Source organism: Lonchura striata, chromosome 3, assembly GCF_050655825.1.
Source record: "Lonchura striata isolate lonStrDom1 chromosome 3, ASM5065582v1, whole genome shotgun sequence".
Classification (NCBI taxonomy): domain Eukaryota; kingdom Metazoa; phylum Chordata; class Aves; order Passeriformes; family Estrildidae; genus Lonchura; species Lonchura striata.
Genome location: NC_140705.1, coordinates 104,126,790 through 104,151,829, shown reverse-complemented (window position 1 = coordinate 104,151,829; position 25,040 = coordinate 104,126,790). Strand labels below are relative to the sequence as shown.

The 25,040-nt window shown below is 37.5% G+C and overlaps 1 protein-coding gene and 1 long non-coding RNA gene across 8 annotated transcripts in view; both read right to left on the bottom strand.

The window, feature by feature from the left end:
• The window catches only part of KCNK2 (potassium two pore domain channel subfamily K member 2), a 129,759-nt gene that overhangs the window by 29,763 nt on the left and 74,956 nt on the right, over window positions 1–25,040 (bottom strand). For all 7 annotated transcript variants that reach the window (XR_014954022.1, XM_085576071.1, XM_085576070.1 and 4 more), the window contains one exon: window positions 535–695. Coding sequence is in view for 6 of the 7 variants with exons in the window: in XM_085576071.1 (XP_085432197.1) it covers window positions 535–695 (161 nt within the window). In the remaining variant the exon portion in view is untranslated. The remainder of the gene's footprint in view (window positions 1–534; window positions 696–25,040) is intronic.
• Window positions 696–25,040, bottom strand: part of LOC146768046 (uncharacterized) — a 32,229-nt gene continuing 7,884 nt past the window's right edge. The window contains exon 2 of the long non-coding RNA XR_014954023.1: window positions 696–25,014. This is a non-coding gene — a long non-coding RNA (uncharacterized LOC146768046). The remainder of the gene's footprint in view (window positions 25,015–25,040) is intronic.

The window sequence follows — 25,040 nt, the reverse complement described above, 5'->3', positions numbered from 1 at the left end:
CAAGCTTGTGTTTGCCTATTGCTTAAGACTACTTAGCACAGGCCCAGTTTGCTTTGCATCAAAAACAAAGCCATGTCAGACCTTTTCTATAAAGAAAAGGTGTCCTGAATACAAGGGTAGGGCTTAATGTGTAAAACCAGTCCTAACCCTTGCAGTGCAGATGCAAACAGCAACAAAGTTGGTTACTAAGCATTCATTGCTTCAAAAATCTCAGCAAATATATTTCTTATCACAACCTATATAGAAACCTGTTAGGATAAGCATCACAGCAAGCTTATGAATAACAAGGACAGAGCAAAACCAAAATTCTTTGGGTCTTATTCCTCTTCCCAACCATTACCATGGTAGGGAATGTGTCTTCACCCAGTTCTGAGAGGTGCTCATTAGCAAGTTCAGACTGTGCCAAGTCCTTCCTACCTTTCCTGTACATCTGATTGCAACAATGAGCTATAGCTGTTTTTCAGACTTTTCATTTCTCTTGTGAGATTCATAACAAGCAGCAAAAGAACCAAACGAGGCAGTCAGCATACTCACAACAAAGGTATCTTCTACTTTGGCAATTCCTTTTCCAAAGATTGTCCCTAGTTGATCTCCAACACCAGCCAACAGAAAACCAAACAGAGGAATTCCCAATAAGGCATAGATGATACAGAATATCTTTCCACCTTGTGTGCGTGGGGAGATGTTTCCAAAGCCTAAATTACAAACAACTTGAGATGTTTAATAGGTTACACATAATACATTATAAGTTTTTAAAGAACTGTGAGAGCAGAACAGTTAAAAACAGGCTAACCAGGTTAATTATACAACACAGCAAACATTGTGAGAAATTAAATGAAAATGTAGGTCATACAATTCCCTTTGAGCTACTCTCTTATCATCTACTACATGTAGTTAATAGCAATTGGTTGATCTATGCCTTAGCCTGCCAGTGTGTCACTGGGCATTTAACAGGCTGCAGCACCTGTAAACTACACAGGTGTAAACACAACACAGCACCTGTAAATTACACAATTTTCCTTTACATGGGCTAAATTTCAGTGTGAAGCACCGAAAAACCCAGCCATTTGGATGAGCAAAACAGGGATTTCTACCTTAAATGGGTCTGCCTAGATTCTTCATTAATAAAGGTTTTGATTGCTTCAAACAAAGCTTAGAGATACAGTTCATGGCTCTGTGCATTTGAAAGTGGAAATCATTTTGTCTTCACAGGCTTGTGTAAAAGAGCACCCCAAGTTTGTGTGATGGCTCAACTGCAGCTGGTCCACTCAGAGCAGAGGAAGTGAAATACAAAGAGCACAGGGCCAGCACCTGTGCAATGCCCTCAGTGCATCTCCCAGGACCAGTCATTAATGATTTGGACAAGGTCACAAATGCAGAACCCTACAGACAAGTTTAATGAGCTTAACTCCTGAGTTTGAATTAAAACATTTTTCTCCTCCAAAGGATCAGTCATGTTTTGAGGGAACAGTAGCAGTGACACCCCAGAATTTCTGACATTATTTCACTTTTTAGCAGAACAACATGCCCTTCAAAGGAGGCAAGAGGGAAAACTTGTCATAAAAAGGTCTATCTTTAGAAATTAGACAAAAGCTTCTTTTAACATTACCTTCTTGATAGAAAAATAACTTTCAAATAAAAAGCAAAATGGTTTGGCATATAGTTGAGAAGTTTGTCTTAGTGTTTTAAATTTTTCATAAGAAAAACATTGTATGCACACAAATCTCCCAAAGAAAATCTATTTTTCTGGAAACAATCTGACAAATTTTATTTTTAAGTATTTTAACATTTTTTTCACAACCTGACAAAATTCCTACAATATAGAGCGCATTTAATGAATGTCTTAGCTATTTATCAGCATTTGTATTTAAACATTCTGAGCATGATGGTTTAACATGTAGATTTTCTTTATGAAACCAATTATCTGAATTTCTGGTTCTGCTCTCATGTAGGTAAGCTATACCAAAGCTCTGTGGCTAAAATTACTTTTTCCTTTCAGAACACACAAGACAAAGCTGTCCCTTACTTAACTTGGAATGGATTGCTCAGAGGAGCTGTGGATGCTCCATCCCTGGAAGTGTTCAAGGCCAGGTTGGATGGGCAATGTGACCTAGTGTAAGTTGTCCCTTCCCATGGCAGGGAAGTGAGAACTGGATGATCTTTAAGATCCCTTCCAATATAGGCCATTCTATTATTCATTAAAAGAAAAATAAATCACACTGGGAATATATTTTACTCCTAGATAATTCTCTCTGAAATCAGTTTTCAGAGTGGACTTCTGTAAACAATAAATGCAATATTGATAGAATTCAGTATAAGAAAAGAAAGTTGATATTTAAATTTTCCCTAAATCTTGACTTATAAGCATTTTCAAACAAAAAAAAAAAAAAAAAAAAAACAAAAAAAAAAATTACAAAATCACAGGAAATATCAATTAATGTTCCCTGCACTAGTATATGAAAGAAAGCCTGACTCAGAAAACTGGGCAAGAGTCACAGCAACTTTACACCAACCTAAAATGCTTCCCTAAACCAGACTCAGAGCTAAAATTATAATTCAGGAAATTTCAGCTCTGCTGAGTTCACTCTGTCCCTTTGTGCACCAAGGAGTAAAGTTTTAAAATAAAATTAGCTCATCACCAATCAAAAAGGGACAAACAGATCCAAGCTACTCTGTTTTCATAAACATGCCTATTTATGCATCAACAGAAGCTTGAATTGTTCCAGGTTATAATTCCTGGGAGGTCTTAATGCAATTCAGAATCAGGGGCCTGGATACACCAGATTTAGAAAACTCATGCTAGGGGATTTGGCAGTCACTTTTTATTTAGTTCTCTACAAAAGAAATGTCTCACAATGGTGACAAAACACCAGCCCAGTGGAGCACATGCCAAGCAGGCAGTTTTGCTTGGATGGCCCCATAAAACAAACAGGCACTCTGTGAGCATCCCAGAGCTCCTACAGAGGCTGCTGCTCTGCAGTGTGCTTCTCATCTGCTGCTAATTGGTATGAGGACACCAAGTTCACACTCAGCTCTGGGTGTTCTCCCAAAATCAGACTTATGTCTTCCTTAAAGGAAGGACAGTAGTTCACTTTTACACTCAAATTCTTGTTTTTCATCCTAAAAACTGTCAAATGATTTCCTTCCATAAACACAGAAAAGCTATTGTGTGGTAATTGTATGATTAAATCACACATTACTGGATAAAATAACACTCCACCAGGTAGCAGTTTATTTCTGTCCAAATGCCCACTGAGCATAACACAAACCATGGGTAGGGTATATACTTTAGTGACCTGATCTACCAAGGGGTTTCCATCACACATTAATCACATTTCCTACTGTGTCATGTTTTATAACAGTCTGCTGCTGAACACCACAGCCTACTTTGAGAGTTACACAAGGTGTCCTTAAATCCTACTCTCAGCTTCTCCAGTGAAAACCTAATCCATTATTTATACAACGGGAGAAAACGTATTTATATTTCATATGGTTGATGTAATTCCCAAGAGGTTTGTGTCAGAAAAGAATTCTTTCTTTCTTTAAATAATTATAATAAAGACAAAAAAGAAGAATTCTGTTGCTAGGTAAAAACCAAGGAAACCTTAATTCTGGGCACTGTGCTGGGAGAAGAGAACATGGTCATAGGAATTCCACAGCATATCCCTGTGTACCACAGAGCTCCTGCATGTGGAGGGCAGGAATATCTGTAATATGTGCAGGAATATACTGCCAGTGCAGTAGCTCCCTGGCATATTTTCACTTCAGAGTTCCCCTTTCCACTCAAGAGGCAGCATAAAGTCTGGCTAGGACTGCCTTGCTCCCAGAGAAACCTGAAACAGGGGAATCAGCCACATGGCAGCACTGTCTGCTGCCTTTTCCCTGCCTCAGAGCCCCTTGCTTGGATGGGATGGGGACAGGATGGGGACAGGATGTGCACACTGCACCTGCACGGGCAGCCTCGGTGCCTTGCATATTCTTCACATTTTCAGTCCCATGCAGCTCATCCCTTCCCTTGTTTCCAAGGGGGAAATTCCTAGAACTGGTCCATTCCCCACTTCAACCCAATGTACTTGGGTTTGATTGTGGAAATTAACAAGTTACTTGATTTAAACTTCTAAACTCATTGGAAGTCTTCTCTCAAAGCTTTTAATCAATGCTATCCACCATGAACAGTACTGAGTACAAAATTTAGCTTGCCAAACGGGATCCATTTCATCCAGAATACTGTCAGTATCCTTTTCAGACTGTCCTTCCCTAATGCACCCTCCCCACTTCACTTTCATAATCAGGAGGATGATTTGCCTCCTAATTTCACCAAATCCCTTTCATGTTCTGCTAAATACTTAGTATGCTTTTAATGAACAAAGGACTTGTCTCTGACAAGCAGCTGTGGACAAGAAATGCATTTTACAAGGAGTTTCCAGTAACCCTTGAGTGAATTCTGATTCTTTGATTCTGTGTGAATTAAGAATAAAAGCCCATTGTAAGTAGGTTGTAACTAATTGCTCCACTCAAAAAAGTAACATATTCCAGGGTTTCAGCTCCAAACTCCTAGGAGTCTGAGATTCAAATCAGGTTCTAAGGGAATCTGTATCCCTTTGGTCAGCTATAGATGTGGAATCAGGGGTATGCAAAATAAGAAGGCTAAAAAAATCCTAAACAACAACAACAAAAAAAAAAGTAATAGGATTCTTTACTTTCATACAGTTTTTTTGACATATTTCTGGGAGAACGAAAACTTCTGTAGCTTTCCCATGAGAAGCAGATTCACTGATAAGCAGATATAAACAACTTTAATAACTATATATTACTAGATTATATTGCAAATATCAAAATGTTGAAATGCCATAAATTCTCATAAAATTGATGCGACACTTTTGTTTAGATGGTAAGCATCCTTGTATTCAAACCTTCATAGAAAGGAAGACTGAACACTAATTTTTTTTTTTTCTCTTTTAACTAGAGAGAGATTCTTTTGCTTTCTAGTTAACCAGTATATTTAGAAAACTTGTGGATACACATTTGCAAAGTGAAGTTGGAAATATAGAGACTCTAAATGAGCATGTTTTATACATAAAATTCCTAGACAAAGCAGGGCATCTACTGAAACTATCTTGCTGCAATATTGTATTTCTCATGTGAGAGATTATAGGTGCTTTTTGAGAATTCTAAGACTAGATTTTACTTGCTAAATTGGAAGAGAGTGCTACCACCTATGATACATTAACTTCAAGTACCTCAGATGGGATTAAATATTCTGGGGAAGTTCTGAAAAATTTTCTTTCTATACAAAGAAATGTAAATTCAAATACAAATAAATGTTTTCTCCATGTTTATGACAAATCTCAGATTAAACAAAGCATCACTCATGAGGTATCAAAAATAAATAAAGCTAGAATTATCCCAAGTTAATGCTGTATATTTGAGGTGTGAGAAACTACTCTCAGCAGTAGGTTTGGCTACACAGTCCATTGATGGGACAGCTCAATACTGAGGGATAAATGATTCAGTGAACAGGCACACCCTTAATTACACAAAATTGGATTACAGTAAGTTGACACTGAGATTTCATAGAGTCAGAGAAAAGGCAGAGCTCCTGGCTGCTGATCCCAGGAGGCTGGAGTCACGGGAAGCAGCTGCCATGGCCTTGGCCTCAGCCACCCAACTCTGAGCACCACTGGCAGTGGTGTTTGCATGGGTTCACATCCACCCTGACCGCCCTGCTCAGTCACAGGGATTGCCCTTTTCAAAGGGCACACGTGGGTTTTGATACTGAATGGCAAATTGATTTTAAGAGATCAAAAGATGCTTTTTGCAGGTCCTGAGGAGCTACGTCATAAAATCTTTATAAAAGGTACCTCATTGAGTTTCTAGGAGATAAAGTGCTTTTTTCCCTTTGGATCAGCACTTGGACTCGGGAGATTAGTATTAAATACATCCCCTGCCCAACAGTGCCAAAGCAGAGATTATGTACTTAATCACAGATGAATAAGATATTCCTTTTAGCATAAAAAATGGTCTAGACATTATCATTAAACAAAACGGCAGTGTTTTTATCCATACTGACTATGGGGAAATCTCTGTGTGCACTGTAGAAATAGCAAAACTTCCATGTTTGTGCTCATTGTGTGGAAAAAAAATCCACATTTTAACAATGATCCCTTTTCCTTTCCTTTTCTTGACTCCTTCCTGCACTTCCACTTCAAAATGCTTGTGTATGCCTGTGTTATATATTTGCATATTTACAATCACATATTCCATGAGGTTTTATGGCTTTGGATAGTACAAGTATGAGGGCTTTTCCAGTTCTCCAGGTGGCTTCCCTCCCAGCATCGCTGTGTAGGTAGAAAATTCCTATGCCCCTTTATACAGGTAGGTTACTGAAGCACAGAAGGAAGGAAAGTCCAAAATTCTCTGTATCAATTAGGTCCATAACTCACACCAAACCAATGGCTGAGCATTACACTGACCCTAAATTAGTGAAAGTTTGTCATCTGAAGCCCTCAAAGACCCTCAGGCTTGCTCAAGATAGAGATACACAGATATAGGTGTTGCCAATATCTAAAAATTCTGGACTCCCCTCCTGTCGGGCCAACACATGTGCCTGCACATACATTCCTGAACATACAGCAAGAGAATCTGAAGGCTGAACAGGTACTAGGACAACTTTATAATCTGAACCCAAATTGAATTGAACATTTTTGCTTTGAAAGTACAACATTTCTGTGCTATATATGCACATGAATTCTTTCACCCATGCACATACTATGTGTTACAGCCCTCACAAGCTGCTGCCTGTGGATCCCATCAAGAGTATGCAGATGGTGCTCCTCCTCCAAGTTAATTCGTCAATTGCATGTACAGAAAATAATTTAACTTTTAAATTTAAGAAATTCCTGCATGAATCCCCCTGATGGAAGAGCCCTGTGCAATAACAGAGATGAAGTTCTCTCTGTTTGAGACCATGGTCTGCTAAGAAACCCAAAATCTTTGCTTTACAGAAGTTTGGCATAATTTCTTCATAAAATTGTTTAGGGTAGGAAAGACCTTTAAAGGCTGAGTCCAACCATTAACCTAACACTGCCAAGCCCACCATTAAACCATGTCCCTAGGTGCCACTTCTACACATCATTTATATGCCTCCAGGGGTGGTGACTCAACCACTTCACTCACCCACTCCAGCTCCTAGAATCCAATTCTCACAGTCAGTGATTTGGGAGCCATGTCACAAATTGCTGCTGTTTATTGAATGTTTGGTATTCTCTGGATCCCAAACTACAAGATTCTGATTTTTAGTGCTAACCCATAATTCTGTGCCACAAAACTGTAAATAGATTATTTAGAGGGCTATGATGTTCTATCTCAAAAATAAAATACATTAAAATTACTGATTTAATCTGTCTGAAAAAAAAAAAAAGACATTACCAATACTTCTCTTATAACGAGGAATAACAACAGGAAAGCCTAGACTGACGTTAATAAAGTGTGCAATATTCAAGAACTGACAAGACAGAGGTTGATCTCCTTTCAGTGGTTTCTTTTCATCTGTGTTCTGTGGGAGCACTAATCAAATCAATAAAACTTCTTGTAAAAGAACAGGCTATAAATATTCATAGAAAGTAAGTTTCCTTCAAGTCGAAGTGCTGAACTGGAGAGGTGAAGGAGTGTTCCAAAAAAGGTCTCTGTATGGATATGGCAGTATTCAATAGCTCACATTGAGTTGCTAAGGCAATTTCTAAAGGAGCTGGGTAATGATTGTTAAAATAGTCTTAGAAGCTTAAACATCAACTCAGATGGCTCTGCCTCCCAGCACAGATTCTGCATTTCATTCAGCTTTCACTTTGCCCAGTAAATATCTACATTTCATTGGTAGTAGAACGTCTGTGTTTTTTCAATTATTCCCTTTTTGTTGTTGCTGCTGTTATTGCTTGCATTATTTTTACCTCTAATTCTGATTCTAACAAAATTGAATCAGCAACAAAAACCAGAAATTCCCACTTGCTTATTTCCTCTGAGATTGCTTCTGTACCAGGATACAAAAATTCCTGATTTGCACATATTTAAATACAGACTTGCTTAATATTTTAAGACAAATAATAAGAAGAAAGAGAATATATGTCCTCAAGAGAAAATATATACACATACATTATTTTGTGCATAATGTCAAATAGCTGAATATTTTATTACTACTAGTAAAAGTGCTTTTCTGTGCAGTCCTACCAGCAAATCATAAAACAAAAAATATTAAGGTTAAAAAAGAAGGAATACTGCCAAGTTTCTAAGATAAAAGGCTCTGAAGATTTTTATTCATATAATTATTCTCTTGAAAAAGAAAAATTAATATTTTGCCAGGGAGGTTCACTAGATGCATGAAGGTGTGAAGTAGTCTCTTATTTCTTGTTATTCTCTCCTTTCCCCTCCAGTAATTTTTGGAATTAAGACTAACACAGAATCTTACAAACAGAAAAAAATTAAGAACCATGCATAAATAACTTTGACTGAATTTCCCCTTTGACTCCCAACTACTTTTGTGTTACATGCCTGATTCAGCAAAGCAAGTACATGTTTAACTTTAAAAATGTTTAACTTTATCTCTATTCAGGTAACATTTAAATAACTGAGCATGAGCATATTCTTTCTTTCAGCATATATGTCTGCAAAGATGAACAAACACATACTTTGTCAAAGGAAATTCTTAGCAAATTTTAATCTGATTTTTCAACACTGCCATGATAGAAATCACACTGTCACCAGCTCTTTAATTTCACAGAATTTCACACCATATAACAAAAGATTTTTGATAAAATGTCATTATCCAAGCAATTCAAGAAAGCGCAATTACAAGACTGCAGAAATATTCTGAGGAACAAGAATTAATTTCTGCTTCCACAGCTTTCAGTTTTTAGTGACTTTAAACTATGCAGGTGTGTGGGATTTTCCTCTGCAGTGAGAGAGTGCTTCAAAAGCCAGTGGAGGATGAGCCCTCTGTGCCTCACCAGCATCCTAGCAATGCCTTTTTCACTGAGAGAAGGGTCTTGCCATGCCTGCTCCATGCCTTCATCCAAGACACTTGGTGAGCTGCCACTCTAGACATTCTCACTGATTCTTTGGAAAAGAGAGCAGTCTAAAGATAGGGATCAATATAAAAGAAGTTTCTTATAAAACTTCATGATTCTAAAAAGAAGTCTGTAACAGAGAAACAATTGAATGTAAAATTATCTCTGTGCATGTTGTAAAGCTATTTAAATTATTATTGTCAGGTAGCACAAAATAAATACCAAATTTTTTTGCTTTTAGTACACGGAAGTATTTTGTTTCAATTCCCTGCTTGCTTTTGAAAAAAGCCAGTATGATTTACAGTAGATTTACAGAAATTTCAGTGCATAGCAACTTGTGATCAATTATTACCTTCACACCTTTTTTAAGTATATAGGCTATGATTTTTATTTCACAAAGCAAGTGGAATCTTTTAGAAGTCTCTAATCACCTCACTTGCAGATATGAAAGTAGTTCAAATGGGGATAGAATGCTTCATGAAACAGAGAAGAAGGCTTTCAGCTAAAGATCTTAAATTTATAAATTCTTGTATTCCAGCTCATGAGGGAAAGAAACACTAAAACAAAAATATATAAAAGTTGCCTCCGTGTAAAGACACTTCTCAAGCATTATTCCACTTCTTTTCCTACCCTCCAAAGCCCTGAGCTGGAATACAAATATCTGAGCTAGTGTGGACTGACATCTGCCCTTACAAACACAGCTTTGGGGCTCGTTTGGACTATGGGATAGGTATTCACCTTCCTCTAGACAGGTGTGGAATATGCTCTCACACCAACCTAGAGTAAAAAATAAAAAATATTAAGCAAAGGGAAAATCAAAAGGAAAACAACTTGAACATCTTACCTCGGATCACCAGCTGAGGTAATGTTTTTCTTCCTCATGACTGTGAGGCACAAGGTACAACCTGTCTCTTCCCTGGTCTTCCCAAACGATCCCCAGGTATTCCCTCCAACCCCAACTTTAGATCCCAGTGGATACTATCAGCCTTCTGTCCTATTTAAATCTGAAGTCCTCGAGGGCATTTCACACCGTGCAGAGTCTGACAGCACACCTGGAAACAAATGACCCAGGGAAGACACCAGAAGCTAACAAAGTCCTGGATTGCATTACCACTGCCAAAGAGTGAAGTGAAGGCAGAAAAGGAGAAGGAATGGCCTTTGAGGAGAACATATTGATGTCGTTCAATATAAAAGTTTTAAGTTTAATGGATGAAGGTTTGATCTAGTTCCTACTTTGAATAAATACTTATGCCAATTTTAAATCACAAAAGCCTCCATTTACTCTTTTTTCCTGCCTTTCCTTAAGTGTTAGTACATGTTCTGAAAGCCATAGCTCCCTTTTCATCAAAAGCACAATATCTCTTTGAACTGAAAGACAAGCTAAACATTTTCCTGAACATAATATTGTTTCTCTTCTGCTAAAACATGAAAGTCCATATGGAGATACAAAGTACATATATGGAGATATGGACAGCACAGCAATTATTCAAGCTAAGGACAATAAAGCCTAATGACTTTTAAATACAATTGTCCCTGCACTGAGAAGACGTATCAATTAAAGTATACCCTATTCTCTTTTTCAGCCTTTAAAGATGGATTTAAAAAGGGAGGTAAGAACAGTAAAAAAAAAAAAAAATATATATATATATATATTCTAATAGAAGAGTATGAATATCAGATAGCATATATTGGTGCTAATTTTTCTATTGTTATTATCACACTCTGAAATGTGTTTCAGAAAATAATATCTGCCAATTAGACCCACAGAAGATCACTACTACTCTATTACTACCAGAATAAGCAAATAGTAGATCAGGCTCATCCTTAATTAGAGGGGAAGTTCCATCAACATTTTAGCTGCTGTGAATTCCATATTAGGTCAGTTTGGAAAAGAAAATTAATAGAATTTTAAATATCCCCAGGATATATTTCAGGGGAAAAAATCTACATAGAAAAAGAAATCTGCACTCATTTTCTTTAAATGCATTTGTATTTTCACACAGAAGCTCTCTGCCAGAAAAAAAAAAATATTAGAAGTCATCTTCTCCCTCCAAAGATTTCCATTTTTTTAAGGAATATGTGATCCTGAAAAATCACACCAACATAAGCAAGAATGTCTGTTCTAAAGGGTTTCTAAGAAGTCAAGTGCTGCAAATTAGTTTCTTCAATTTTTATTTTGGCAAAGGGCAGCAGCTGATTTTGCAAAAGCTTCCATAACAATTGCAAACAGAGAAAACAATGCAATATATACTTCCCCAATATTACTTGCTTTATACTCAGCTTGAAGAAGGAAGTTAGAGTTCTTAACTAGTGTCCAAATATGAAAACAAAATTGTCTCCTATTTTAAATACGACTCCTAAATGGAATTAGCATGGAAAGATATTACTCAAAACATTTTGTAACTCCAGCTGCTTTTGCTTACAGGATCTCATTTTCCTCAAGCAACCAGAACAGAACCTAACTGGTATAACTGGGAAAAAAGTTACTGTTTTAAAAATATCCCACAAAACCTACATTAATTTGTTTATGCTGCAATTGTCTGATTCTATTGGAGACTATTCATCAAGAGAATAATCCTCAGATTATAAGAATTAATTTTCCAGCAAGGAATTAAGATATCAAACTGAAGCCTATCAATTTTAACTTGCTTTAACCAGGACTTTTTTGGGGGATCCAGAAATATTTCTAAGAGCATTTTGTGTCTGTTAGGTATATCTTGCAGCTTAATCTGTCAACACAAAAACAGGGTGGAAAAAAGGTTTGTTGCCATTTTGCTTTTACAGCATGGCGCTGTGACTCTTGGCAGGAAAAGAGCCATTGAATGAATTATTTATGTTTACACACCAACAGATGGGAGTTAAATGACCAAGGAAGATGTGCCAGCAGCTCAGAAAGTCAACAGTGTCCTGGGCTGCATCAAAAGAAGTGACCAGCATCAGAGTGACCCTCCCCCTGCTCTGCTGAGACCTCACCTGGAGTGCTGCACCCAGCTCTGGGGTCTTCAAAAGGGGATGTGGAAGTGCTGGTGAAGGTCTACAGGAGGCCACAGTCAGAGGGCTGGAGCACCTCTCCGATGTAAACAGGCTGAGAGAACTGGGATTGTTCAGCCTGGAGAAGAGATGCACTGAGGAGACTTTACAGCAACTTCTGGCACCTAAAGGGGGCTAAAAGAGAGCTGGGGAGGGACTTTTTACAAGGGCATGTAGGAGCAGGACAAGGGAGAACAGGTTTAAGCTAACAGAGGGCAGGTTTAGATTGTGTATTAGGAAGATGATTTGGCTGTGAGGGTGGCGAAGCTCTGGAACGGGTTGTCCCGAGAAGCTGTGGATGTCCCATCCTTGGAAGTGTTCAAGGCCAGGTTGGATGGGACTTTGAGCAACCCGGTCTAGTGGAAAGTGTCCCTGCCCATGGTGGTGGTATTAGAAAGAATCAGATGATCTTTAAGGTCCTTTCCAACCCAGGCCATTCTATGAATCTATAAATTATATGTCTATCCATATTCTCAAAGTAGGATTCAACAGTGTAAATCTTCTGATTCCTTTAAGTGATCATGTACAAGCCTTATGGTATTTATCATCTCACATTTTAAATTTTTCCACACCAAAACCAAAATATCTTGAGGCTCTCAGCTAGCTACCAAGACATTAATCAAAACCCTACTGCATCTCAGGTATTGAAGTTAAAAGATTATAAGCAGAAAATTTTTCTCCTCAAAATAAGACCACAAAGTTACTGTCATGTGTTTCTGTGGTCCAACATATGCCACCCCAATCAAAAGGATAAATCCCTAGGACCTAAAGGTTTGCCACACTGTAGTTTCTAAAAATCAATCTGAAGTACTGTTTTTGTATTCAGAACATAATGAAAGAAAGAAAATAAGGGAACATCCCATACTGTAAGAATTACAGGTGCATGAATGGCTATAACAGTTCTTCCAGAAGGGACTGCTGGTAATTTGGGTTCCTTGGTACCTGAAGCCTAGAGTACTATAGACATTAGAATTATTAACAACTAGACTAGAAATATTTTTTCCCTAAACATTTCTACCTTAATTTAATTTATACATAGGTCTACAGTTTTGAAGGATCAATATAGATAAAAAGTTTTGAACCTAAATAAATTCTTAATGAAATACCTAAAGATGGAACCTATTCTCAAAAGAAATACTGTTCTCAAATTCATCCTTCAGTAGAATAAAATGGATAAGGATGCCTTCTAGAGAAAGGCACACAAGTAAAGCTGAATGATCCAAAGCTCCCTCTAATTGAAATTGCCATTATGAGAATAAGTAGACATAGGACTCACATACAACCACACTCAGGAAACAGAGAGGACATAAAAAGATTCTACATAATAGTAGAATCATAATCATATTCCTTTCATGTCTTCAATTATACTAATGTAGCATCCACACACAAAAATTAATTAGGTGCAACAGATGTGCCTCTCCTTCTTGTTACTTGTGTCAAGAAAATTGCTCCAGAAATTAGCTCAAGCTAAATAGAAGTGTTCCAGATATACAGTAACAGTAGCTCTTATAAATCCATATTGCTGCATTTATTGAAGAAAACAAGAAATGTCCTTCTAAACAGATAGTAACTTGAGCACTCCTGGCCGCAGTATTCACTTATACAGGTTAGAAATGCATGCACAAACCAAATCACGAGTGTCCATAAAAACAGTCAGTCCCCTATCTGTTGAAGTGAAAAAGAGGAATCAAATTTAAAAATCAGGATCCTCAATAGTACATAAAACCTCTCAAAAAATCACCAACATGTACTGGAAACAGTTTTGAAAGTGCAATTTCAGGTTGCGTGTGATGATGAGATGTCTCAGATCTTCAGCATCATGATATGCTGATGATTAAACACAAACCACCTTCCTTATCTTGAGAAGACTTTTGCCAATTAAAATGTGAATGAACTACCAGGATAATATAACCATTTTCATCAAGTACCTCTAGAAAAATAATCTGCCTTTGAGGTTAAATGTATTTTCCGGTAAGTATTGACCAAAAAAAAAAGAATAATTTAAATTATATATTTATCTCTTTCTAAATAGGCAATGCTTCTTCCAATTCAAGTAAAGAACACAGTGACCTGAAAATAAGTGTATGCAATTCTAGAGAGGGAGTAACTGGCTCTATATACCAAAATTATTTCCCTGCACATCTTTAAAAAGGCTACTGGATATGACTAAGCCACTTGATGCTACCTCCTCTTTCCTGAACAATAGCCTCCAGATGCTCATTTTCATATATCAGTAGAACTGGAGGGAAAAAAGTATATATAGCATAACTGTGATGTCTGCAGTGGAGAAATACAGAGGCCAGATTCAAGCTTTCCATGCAGCCCTCTTCAGCTGAAAACCCCGTGGTGTGCCTCAGCTGCCCCACTCAGCCCTGTGCTCAGAAACTCTTGGTACACACCACAGAGTCCCAATAAACAGCCAGTCTTCCTTACTGCTTCCTACTGTTAAACATCATTTTGGTCAACTCAGAATCTACAAACTACCACACAATTTAGATTAGGAAATGCAGGTTTCCACATTAAAATATCCCCAAACCCAAAGTTTTCTCTAGTCAGTATCTAATCTTTGCGCGTGGCAGCATTTAGCCAACAAAAAATTTCTTACTTGGCATTGATATTCTTGGATGCAGACTTGCCTGTAACAATGGTGCAAGACTAGGAGAAACTTTGTTCTCAAACCAGCTTGAGACAGAAGGAATTTCAAATCAATTTTTTAGGATGGAACTACAAGCTACACACTTAAGTGGCTAATGTTTCCCTTTTACTATCACTCATTTTCAATCCTACCCCTCTCAAACTGATTTAAGAGCAAATATCATCCTGCAAAGTTAATTTCATGCATGTGAAAAATACAGACCTTGAAACCGAATGTATATTCTGGCCTTTGGACTGCCATGTAATAAAATTAAGAATACAAATTATAATGTAACTTCTTCCTGTAAGAGCTCCCTGAGGAAAAAAAACAGCTATTTAAAATTTCTCCACGTTCTTTGTGACAAAAAGTAAGCCAGACATGCTGCTAACTCAATTCCTCTTTTTCAAGGAAGCCACAAGTGATGTCCTTCTGCCCCACTGCATCTCTAAGCTGGTACAAAGACTACATCCGCTCACTCACCATCCTCAGATGTTATTACCCACTACTGTTTCTGGCATCAGCTACCAGCTACCCTGTGCTGCTTGTTATCTTCTATAAAATGGAGGAAGAATTACATCTTTTATAGAAGTGACATGAGATGTCCCAGCTGAAGAGCCTTGAAACCTCCGAACATGATGAGCAGAGGCAAAAAGGCAGAAAATTCTTTTTCACCTACAGTTACCAAGTTAATTTTCTTTTTATTTTCTCCTACACTTCTTTCGTAACACCCCCTGCAGAGAAGTCTGACAAGCTCTTGAACCCAACAGAATTTATCTCCAATAAAACTTCTCTGACCAAAACCAAGACCAGGACCCGGGGCTCAGCCAGAGGCACTGACCACAGTAGGAGTTCTCAGCAAAGTTTCTAAGCCATTATCTTCTAGAAGAATATATTTAGGTTTTCTACCAGAGATTAGACTTGCATAAACTAGATCCTTGCTAGGCCTCCCAAGACTCCTGAAAAATTCCCTCAGAGACGTTGCATAACACTGCGCTGTTCTCAAAGGGATCAATTACATGCATCCAAGATCACTGCTGCTATCACTCAAAACTACAAATCAGAAACTCAAGCTTACCTGTCAGCCAAGAGCTTCAGAAGGACAAAACTGCAGAGCATGAAGTGCTTCCACCCTCCCACCACTCAGGGAAGTATCAGGGCAAAGAGAAGACCAAAATGTCACCACATCAACACCACAAGTTACAGGTCAGCACTGGTGCAGCCATTTGGCTGTGAAAACATCGGTCACCCCAGTTCAGACTGGAACCTCAGGTACCAGAGGTTCCAAATCAGTGTCTATGTACATATACACCAACCAAGGGGATAATTTTTCTCTTTGCATCCCAGAGACAAGTACATTCAATAATCTTTAAGAGCAACTACAAGGTGTATCAGGTGCATGTAAACTAACACATAAAACATCGTCCAGAACATGATCTTAGGCGCAAAATACATATAAGAGAAATCTGATTTTTCACAGCTGTTCAGCCTCCCTCCTTTTTGCAGGAAAGCAATCAAATTGAAATTTCCGTAAGAACAGAAGCTGTTAACATACACTTATTTGTCTGGAGGTGGCAACAGTAAGTGACCATTAAAAGGTAAAGCCATATATTTCTTGTAGAGATGCCAATGCACACATATATTTAAAAGACCTTGATGCAAACACATATGTGTAAACATATGTTTGTACCTTTACATACACATTATTTGTGCTGTCAGGAAATAAAGAATTTTACTGCACACAGATTGTGTCATATTGTTCTTCCTATGGCATGGCTGAGCCATGTTATTGTAGCCGAATACCAAAAGTCTTCATATTCTTACCTACAAAAAGACATTTTTCTGAAGGTTTTCCACTGTTCTAGTTAAGTAATTTCTATTCCCCATTAGCTCTGAGGAAGCTATTGGTTGGACTTGAAAAATCCCTCAGAGACATTGCATTGGACTTGAAATCTTTCTATATGAAAGGACAGATTGTCAGAGAACACTTTAGCAGCATCAAAATAAAATCATGAAAATCAAAAGTATAAACAACAGAAAACAAGAATGGCATAGAGTTGAAGAAATTAAATATATATATATATAGCCAAGAAACCTAGAAGTAGTTTCAGTAAAAGTACATTTACTTTGGACCCTAGTGGTATTCTCTAGATTGAAGGAAAAAAATATATACTATTTTTCCAGCATATTTGAATTAATTTTTATTAGTATTACCAGAGTGCCTCACAGCAAGAACAAAATGTCATGACTACAGAAAGCCATGAGAAGCATATGTCTCTACCACAGATCAAAAGAGGAGAGTGAAAAACTCTGGGGTTAGGGATCAATGAACTCATAAATACTGAATCCAGGTACACTTCCATGCACACGTTGTATTCTAGCCTCAAAATCATCCCTTTTCCACAGGAGTCTTACAAGGCTGTGACTCACAAAGAAGTCCCTCCTACCTCTCAAACCAGACATTCACACAGATGTTTGTAGGCTCAGGACCCAGCATTTTAACTACACCACATGTTACACACGCATTATTTTTAAATTTCCATGGTTGGATATGATTCTATCTGACTCATGTATAGATTTACTAGCTGCATGTATCAATACTGTCTGATGTTAAATCTGCTTTTCTCTCTGGAATGTTGAGATTATAATTTCTCTAGAAATTTCTTCGTGATTTAGTATCTAGATATATTTAATGATAGTGCCATATGCAATACATTATGTGACAGATTTATTACTAGGCACTCATCACTGGACTAGCCCAAAAAGTAAGTGATAAAAGATAAAATGAAGCATCCCCAGATGGTGGCCCTGCTGTCTCCACATCCCTTCCTCATTCAGATGTACGCTGCAGCCTTCCCTGGTAAGGTGGTTCTGTTACTTCTGTGATTATTTTCCAGGTGAGTTTGGGTGCAGGGAGTGCAGATGGGAAAGGAGCAAAGGTGGGTGTAGATGAACTCACACAAAAGTGATGTTATCAAAAGATATCAAGAGATGGGGAGAGAAGGAAAGAGGCTGGAATAAGCAGCCAGCACAGGATGATGAACATCCACTTGGGCTTCCAGATAACTCAGAGGAACATCCCAGTTTTGTACATGTATCCTTCTTTAGAATTTTTCCAGAAGCTGTATGCCAGACAGGCATAGCATCCCCAGAGACAGAACTCACTTTGCACTACTCTGTGTCCAATGATTCCTTGTCAATGAAGCATCCACCATCCCAGCTGCTTTCTCAGCTTCCCCTGCTATGAATTTTTGGTGTTAGTTAATAAGCTGATCTCTGTGGGAACATTTTCATGGAGGGCTGCAGTTGAAGTTTCCATCATCTCTCTGTGTGACGATTTAGCAACATGCTGTTCTAGCAGGCATCTGACAATCTTTCACATCTTCCAACAGCTTTCAGTACTTCCTTCTTCTGGCCCATCATTAAACAAAATATTATCCCTTGGAAAACCTTGAACTCTCTGGATGAGGGTGAGAATGAAGCAGTTCAATCTTTGCTTCCAGTGAATGAAACATCTTAGAACCACAGAGTTCTGAGAGACAGGAGCAATGCCATGAAAACAGAGCACAGCACATGTCCTCAGCAAAGAGATGCTGCTCACTGCTGCAAGCACCTCTGCTGGCAGGGAACACCCCATGCCTGAGATTGCCAGGCCACTTCCAGGGTGGAGAACTCGAGATATTCATATCCATGCACATACATTCAGATGTCTGTCAAACGTAGTGTTTACAGAGCGCCACAGTGTAAAGCCTCCCACTGCCACCAACTCATGAGGGGTTGGCTTCTGTAAAAGTCAGATCCAAAATTTCTCAATGCTAATGAGAGCTGAATATGGCTCTCGTCCTGCCATCAGCATCTAATTTCTAGTTCTAGGGGAATGTCTCTGCATTGCTTTGGTTCCCACCTCTATTGCTCTCTCAAGGCTGCAGAGCACAGGACAGGACTTGTTCAGCCAGATAGGGCCTGGAGAAGGGATATCACTAAATAAAACCAAAGTACTATAAAATATGTTCTTGATCGACAAGTAATTATGAATGCTTCATTACTGATCATATCTCCAAATTAATTTATTCTTAATCTGATCTCTTATTTTTAGCAAATTACAGAACTGATGATTGCTTTTAATTAGTCTCCATGAGTTACCACTCAGAGAAGTATTAGACAAATAATATATAAGATTGGGGTGCTCTAAATATCAAGAATAAAGCATGGTGGGAGAAAAAAATAAGGAGCACAGATGGGTCTTTACACTTCCACTGTCAGTTCTGTACTTGCTATTTTTATGATGATGCAGTAGCATGCCATTATGGAAATCTGATTTTAAAAAATTAAGTGAGAACAATGCATGTTTTAAAATGTTTTGTTGTGAGAGTGGAGGCACAAACTTCTCAATATCTGCAAGATTTTTCAAACAATTCACTGGGAGCCCTCTTATTATCAGGATGGCAGAAGAACATAAGTGGAGTAAAATGACAGGAAAGCAAAGTGTCTTTGAGTAGAACATTGGATACAATTAGAAAAAACAACAGTATTTTGTGTAAATTAGGCCATCCTCAGCCAAGCCCAAAAAGCTTATTTTTTCTTCCAGCTATTTTGAGTGGGTCTAGTAAAAGATAGTCCTTTTTTCCTACAAATCTTACCTCTTCTGACAAAATAATTACCTGTTAGTGAATTCAAGTCATATTACAGCCATTTTTCTCAATCATAATTTGCTATGGATTTTATCAGTATGTAGCAAGACTTGCTCGTAAAAGAACAAATCCCTAAAAAACACATTCTTCCAAACCCTTAATACATCACAGAGTAATAGTGATCTATCTTACCCTACTGCAACCTACTCCTGCATACAACCATTCCCATACTTATGAACTGCCCTCACTGGACTTGGCTGAGAAATCTTTTAAAGATAATTTTTAAATTAATTTTAAATTAATTTTAAATTAATTTTTTTAAATTAACAATTTCTTCCCTGTCTATCTCTCCTTTCTTATTGTTGTCATTGATCTCCAATGTTGTTTAAAACTCTGTAAATCTCTCTTCTGTACAGGATTGAATATTCTCCATAATAAATTATCATGCAGGTTCATCAAACTCACTACCAGTGGGGCAACTGCCCAGGCTGGTTAACCTGAAGGGTGGGAGAACACAAGATAAAATACAGAGCACAATCCTTGGTCTTTGCAGCACACTGATGATCTTTCATACAAAAAAAACCTTTCTGCACCAAGGTCCAGACAAACTGACAGTGTACATTGGACATAAAAGAAATCCAGCTTTCTCACCACAGCAGTGGGGTACTCTATGCAAACATTGCTCTCTCCTAAAATAAATCAAAGAAAGTGAAAAGAAAGAAGAAAAAGTTGGTATCTTATCCTGTACCCTAACCCCAAAATCAACAGGGATGCCAGCATGTTTTTCCTATTTATATGAGATCTACCAAAACCACTCTGCAGCTTCATTCAGAGTGAATTTATGTATTTAACAAGACACCTAGCAATGGAATCTTTAATTCTTGCATTTCAGTATCTTCCCTCCCATCTGACACTGTCATGATCTTAATATTCTACTTGCAGCAATTGCTCAGTTATAATGTGTATGCATTTCTGATAGCACTGACTCATTTCTTCTCTAATTACTGCTGCAGAACCACACTGGCTACTGCTCCTTTTACCCCAGTCATAGCTATAGCACAGCTTGAAAATTGCAAGCTAAAACCACAGACCAAAGAGTACCAAACAACAACCTCTCCAAGTCTTCACTGACCTATAGTGGACAAAGGGTCTATGGGTTTAGTTGAACAATCAAATTTACCTTTCATATTTGGCTGTAGATGTGAAAATTCTGAACAATTTAATAGCAATGCCTAATTAGCAGTCAAAAGTTTAGACAAGAGCATGGAATGCTTGCAAGTACAGATTTGAAAGCTATTTACTAAGGTGAAAAATATATTCATCATAAGTCATTACAAATTTATAGAAGTCTCTTCACACAGATGATCTACAAACCATCTCATAGCAAAACATTTTAGGCAAGTGCAAACCTAAATTACATTTTTATGTAGCCTAAGAAAACATCACTTCAGGGCTCAAATGAAGCTCAATAAATCCCATAATGAGACAAAAAAATTAAAAATTTCTCAGTCTGGATGGTCTATAATGGAGCAGCAAATCAGATAATGGACTCTTGTTCTGGTAAGAACATTTTCTCTGGCTAGTTTTCAACTAGACAGCAGACAGATATATGGTCAGAGAAGTTCTTTCTCAGGCTGTTGAATGTCACTTTCCAATTGTACTGTCCAAAGCACAGAGCAAAGTTTATAGCCCCTAATACATGTCCTTTCCTACCTACCATTCTTTCTTCCAACCAGGAAAAACCAGAGCAAGCCAGAGAGAGAAAGTCTGGACCTTCACAAGGCTCACTGCCACGACTCTTAGTGCCCTAACACACGCCAAATTCCAGGAAATGTATTTGCATGCACCCAATCCTCCAGGCAGCAGCCATGGTTGTTCAACAAGCTCAAATGCTGGGTTTTCTGCAAGTAATCTGTGTTTTTCTGACCAGAGGGAATTTATCAACCTGTGGTGCAATAAATGCATGAATCGGTATCTGCAGGCCAGTCTGAAGAGAAGTTTAAGCCAGCAATGATGCTGGCAGATTTCTAAAATCATTTGATGATATCAGCATTTGATGATTTCAGCATATTCCAGTCAAGAACTGGAACAGGCTACCCAGGGGAATTACTGTCCTTGGAAGTGTTTAAAAAACATGTAAATGTGGCATTTGAGGACATGGTTTAGTTGGTTAACACTTGAACTACAATTTTTCCAACCTTAACTATTCTACAATTGTATGAATCTGTATTTATGTCCAAATCTAAGACTACATTCAGACTGCCAACAGAACTTTAGAGTGGGTGCCAAAAATGTATAATCAAAGACTTTTTCAAGTAATTAAAATTAACAGAATTCTTGCCTGTAGAGGATGTTACGTACTTATAAATTGAAATTAGAAGCTTTAATAGCCCCTGACATTACTTTATCTTATTTAACTAAAAGATTATATACTAAGAGTGAAAGATTTACCATTACAGTGGAAAAAAAAAAAAGTTCTAGTCTTTAAGTTAGTTTGTTGTGGAATTTTTAAAATAGTATTCAAATATCACAAAAATAGATTATGAAAATTAAAAGTAATACAGCTTCTTAATCTGAGAGAACTTTGATGCCAAAACTTTTTTTTTTTTTTTTGCAGGGCTAGGAGATAAAAATTAGCAGTTTTAACTGTAAAATACAAGATACCTCTCTAACATGTCATCAGTAAAACTGAGCAGTACAGACACTTGGGATGCTTGGCTGTGTTGTCACCTTTATGACCCAAAAAAATTGTTTCCAAGAGTTTGTTTTCTGTCTTGTTTCTTTTGATAACAACAGCACAGAGACCACCACAGCAGATGGCAATCCCCATGCATCACACAGCAAGAAAGCCTCAAGGACCTGCAAGCCAAAGTCATTCATCCATCCACGTTTTCCCTAGTACCAATTTGGTGCCATGCTCTCCAAATAATTCAGCTAAACTGAGCAAGTCCCCACTACAACATGATCCAATAATATGACTTCAGTATCAAAGTCTACAAAATTCACAGGTGAATGAATAATCCTCACTCTGCCTAATGATGGTGGTTGAGAAGTTAAAAAAGACAACCAAAATATTCTGAATTAGGAAAAGTAGAAAAGAGGAGAGAATTTCCTTCCTATGCAGCCTCTTCAGACAGAAGAAGTTTTCACATGTTGACAAAATGCCAACAAATACTAAAAGAAATGTGATCCTTCAAGTATCTATCTTTACCAAAAAGAAAAATCCTGCCTGAACTAAAACAAGCTGCACAACTAATGCCAGTGACAGAGAGTTTATTAGTTAGGCCCACAAGTAGCAAGTGTTGCCAATCTATTCTGGAGAAGTATTTAATTCAGATTATAAACCTGGAGAAAGGAAGTGAGATGAAAAATCTATACAGCAACACAGGATGACAGCAAGGAAGCAATTATTCAGAAGTCACAGTTGGAACCTGGCTATCAGAAACAAGGAAGAGCTTAGCCAACATATGTAGTTATTTCTTTTAGTTACAACCTGAGAAATCCTCATTACATTCTAGCAGGTACAAAATATCACCAGTATTTTCAAATCAGATCATACTTAACCAGATAAAGGTTTAAAACTGAATACTAGAACTTAAACCTCACAATTTATAAAAACCAAGTTCTATGGAATAGAAACAGTGCTTACATTCAAAACATCAAAAGCCACCTCAGCATAGCTGGATTTTGTAAAGCATTTAAATTTTCAAGATTGCAGTTCTTTTTCCTGCTCACACTGATAAATACTTTCACTATTATCCCTCTAAATATTAGAGTGGTACTCCCATATCCACAGTATCTGAGCATATTGAAATACTGATTTCAGATAGACAACTGGTTTTGAGTAAGGATCCCTGCAGGTAAGGTAGACTAACTGAAAACATGAACAAATTTCTGTCTGGGGAGACCTGAATTCACACAGTTTGTGTTGTTGCTGTGAAACAACCACAGCAAAGATGTCCAAATGAAGTAGTGTCTTGTCTTTAATTGCACATGGCTTTCTCCATGCTCTGGTTACTGGTTCAGCAAAACTCCTCAGAATCCCACACAATGCAGGAAAGGGAGGAAATCACACCTCCAGTGAAGCCATGAAGGAGAAACAATCTGCAGATTTGTCCCCACAGAACCAAAAATCAAAATACTTCAGATACTAATTTCTTACAAACATCAAAGAGCATTTCTAACTGCTTTAAAAAACCCAACCAAACATAAACAAAACCCAACCAAACAAAACCAAATTATTTTAAAATTAGAAACTGTCTCATCTAGAAGAGGATGATTTTCACAAAGTAAATTATCTAGCAGTACAATGATGTTCTCCCCAGTCCTGCTAAATTTTAAGACTAAAGACTAAAATTTTAATCAGTAATATTCAATATAAGACACTTTGAGCAAGACAGTAACTCATCATATGCTTTACAGGCTAATGGATGTACTACCACACAATTTATTTGCTTTTAGATGGTATATAGTAGACAATTATCCTCCCTTTAGCTTACACTGCATTTTTTCACACCTGGAAAAACAGTTATACATTGGTAAAACTCAGCATGACCAGAAGGTAGGCAAGCATATACAGGACTTTTCTACACCATCACCTAAATTATGCACCCCTCAAATCTTCCTTGCTACCTAGCTTACTTTTAATTTGCAATTAACATGTCTTCTGTAACAATCTGGTTCTGCCAAATGAAAAATTGGAGTCATTAGACTGTAATGTTGTACTAAAGAAATATATTTGCACTAGCAGTTCAAATCAGATAAATCAAAACTTATCAATTTTTATCCTCTTGCTCTTGTGATATATCTGCATATGCAATGCTTATTGCTTTAGAAATTAACTTTTAATCTTGAAAAAATATGGATTTTTAACACACACTGAGATGCAAACTACAACTTTGCTTGCAGTCATACCAACTCGTACAGCTCTTGCAAAAGGATGACACCAGAGAGTGAGATTCTCCAAAGCACCAGAGGATTCAATACAGACAAAAATCACTGAAAAAAGTTAATGGATTTTGTTAATTTCCCCTTTGCCTGTACTTCTACCCAGCTTCCTTTCTGGTTTTCAGGGTTTTTTTTAATGGAATCACACTGCTGGCAGTAATGAGAAATCTATAAAATATAGAAAGCTCTCATTGTATAAAAAGGAAACATTTTCCTGTAATGCTAATGGATACTCCCATTTGCTGTAGTGATACTTGAATGATATTTTACTCCATAATGCTGTTGGCTCAAGGCAGAAGATTTTATACTAGTGGCAGCTGACTTAAAGAAATCTTTAAGGTCTTTTACACTATCAGAACTCCATCCTTTCTATATTCTTGGGTGGGGGGGAGGAAGTTTTCTTTCTGAATCATTAAAATAGAATCATCTGGTAACCCTGACCAGATGTTGGGAACAGTACAGCCAAGTTTGCATGAAAATATTTGGGTGAATATGGGTTAAAGGGCCTATCTAGACCCTTCCTTAAGCAGATCTTAGCTCTCAGTTCTGCAATATCCAGGCCCAGCACTAGTGCCTACCCTGCTCTGACCAGCCAGAATGCCAAAAGACATTCCTGGCACTTGGGAATTGCACAGGTGATGTGTACATCAACCAAAGCCTCAATACAACACAAACAACCTTCTTCAGATCTTAATTAAAAAAAAAAATAAACCACCTCATCTTACACTCAGATCTTAATTA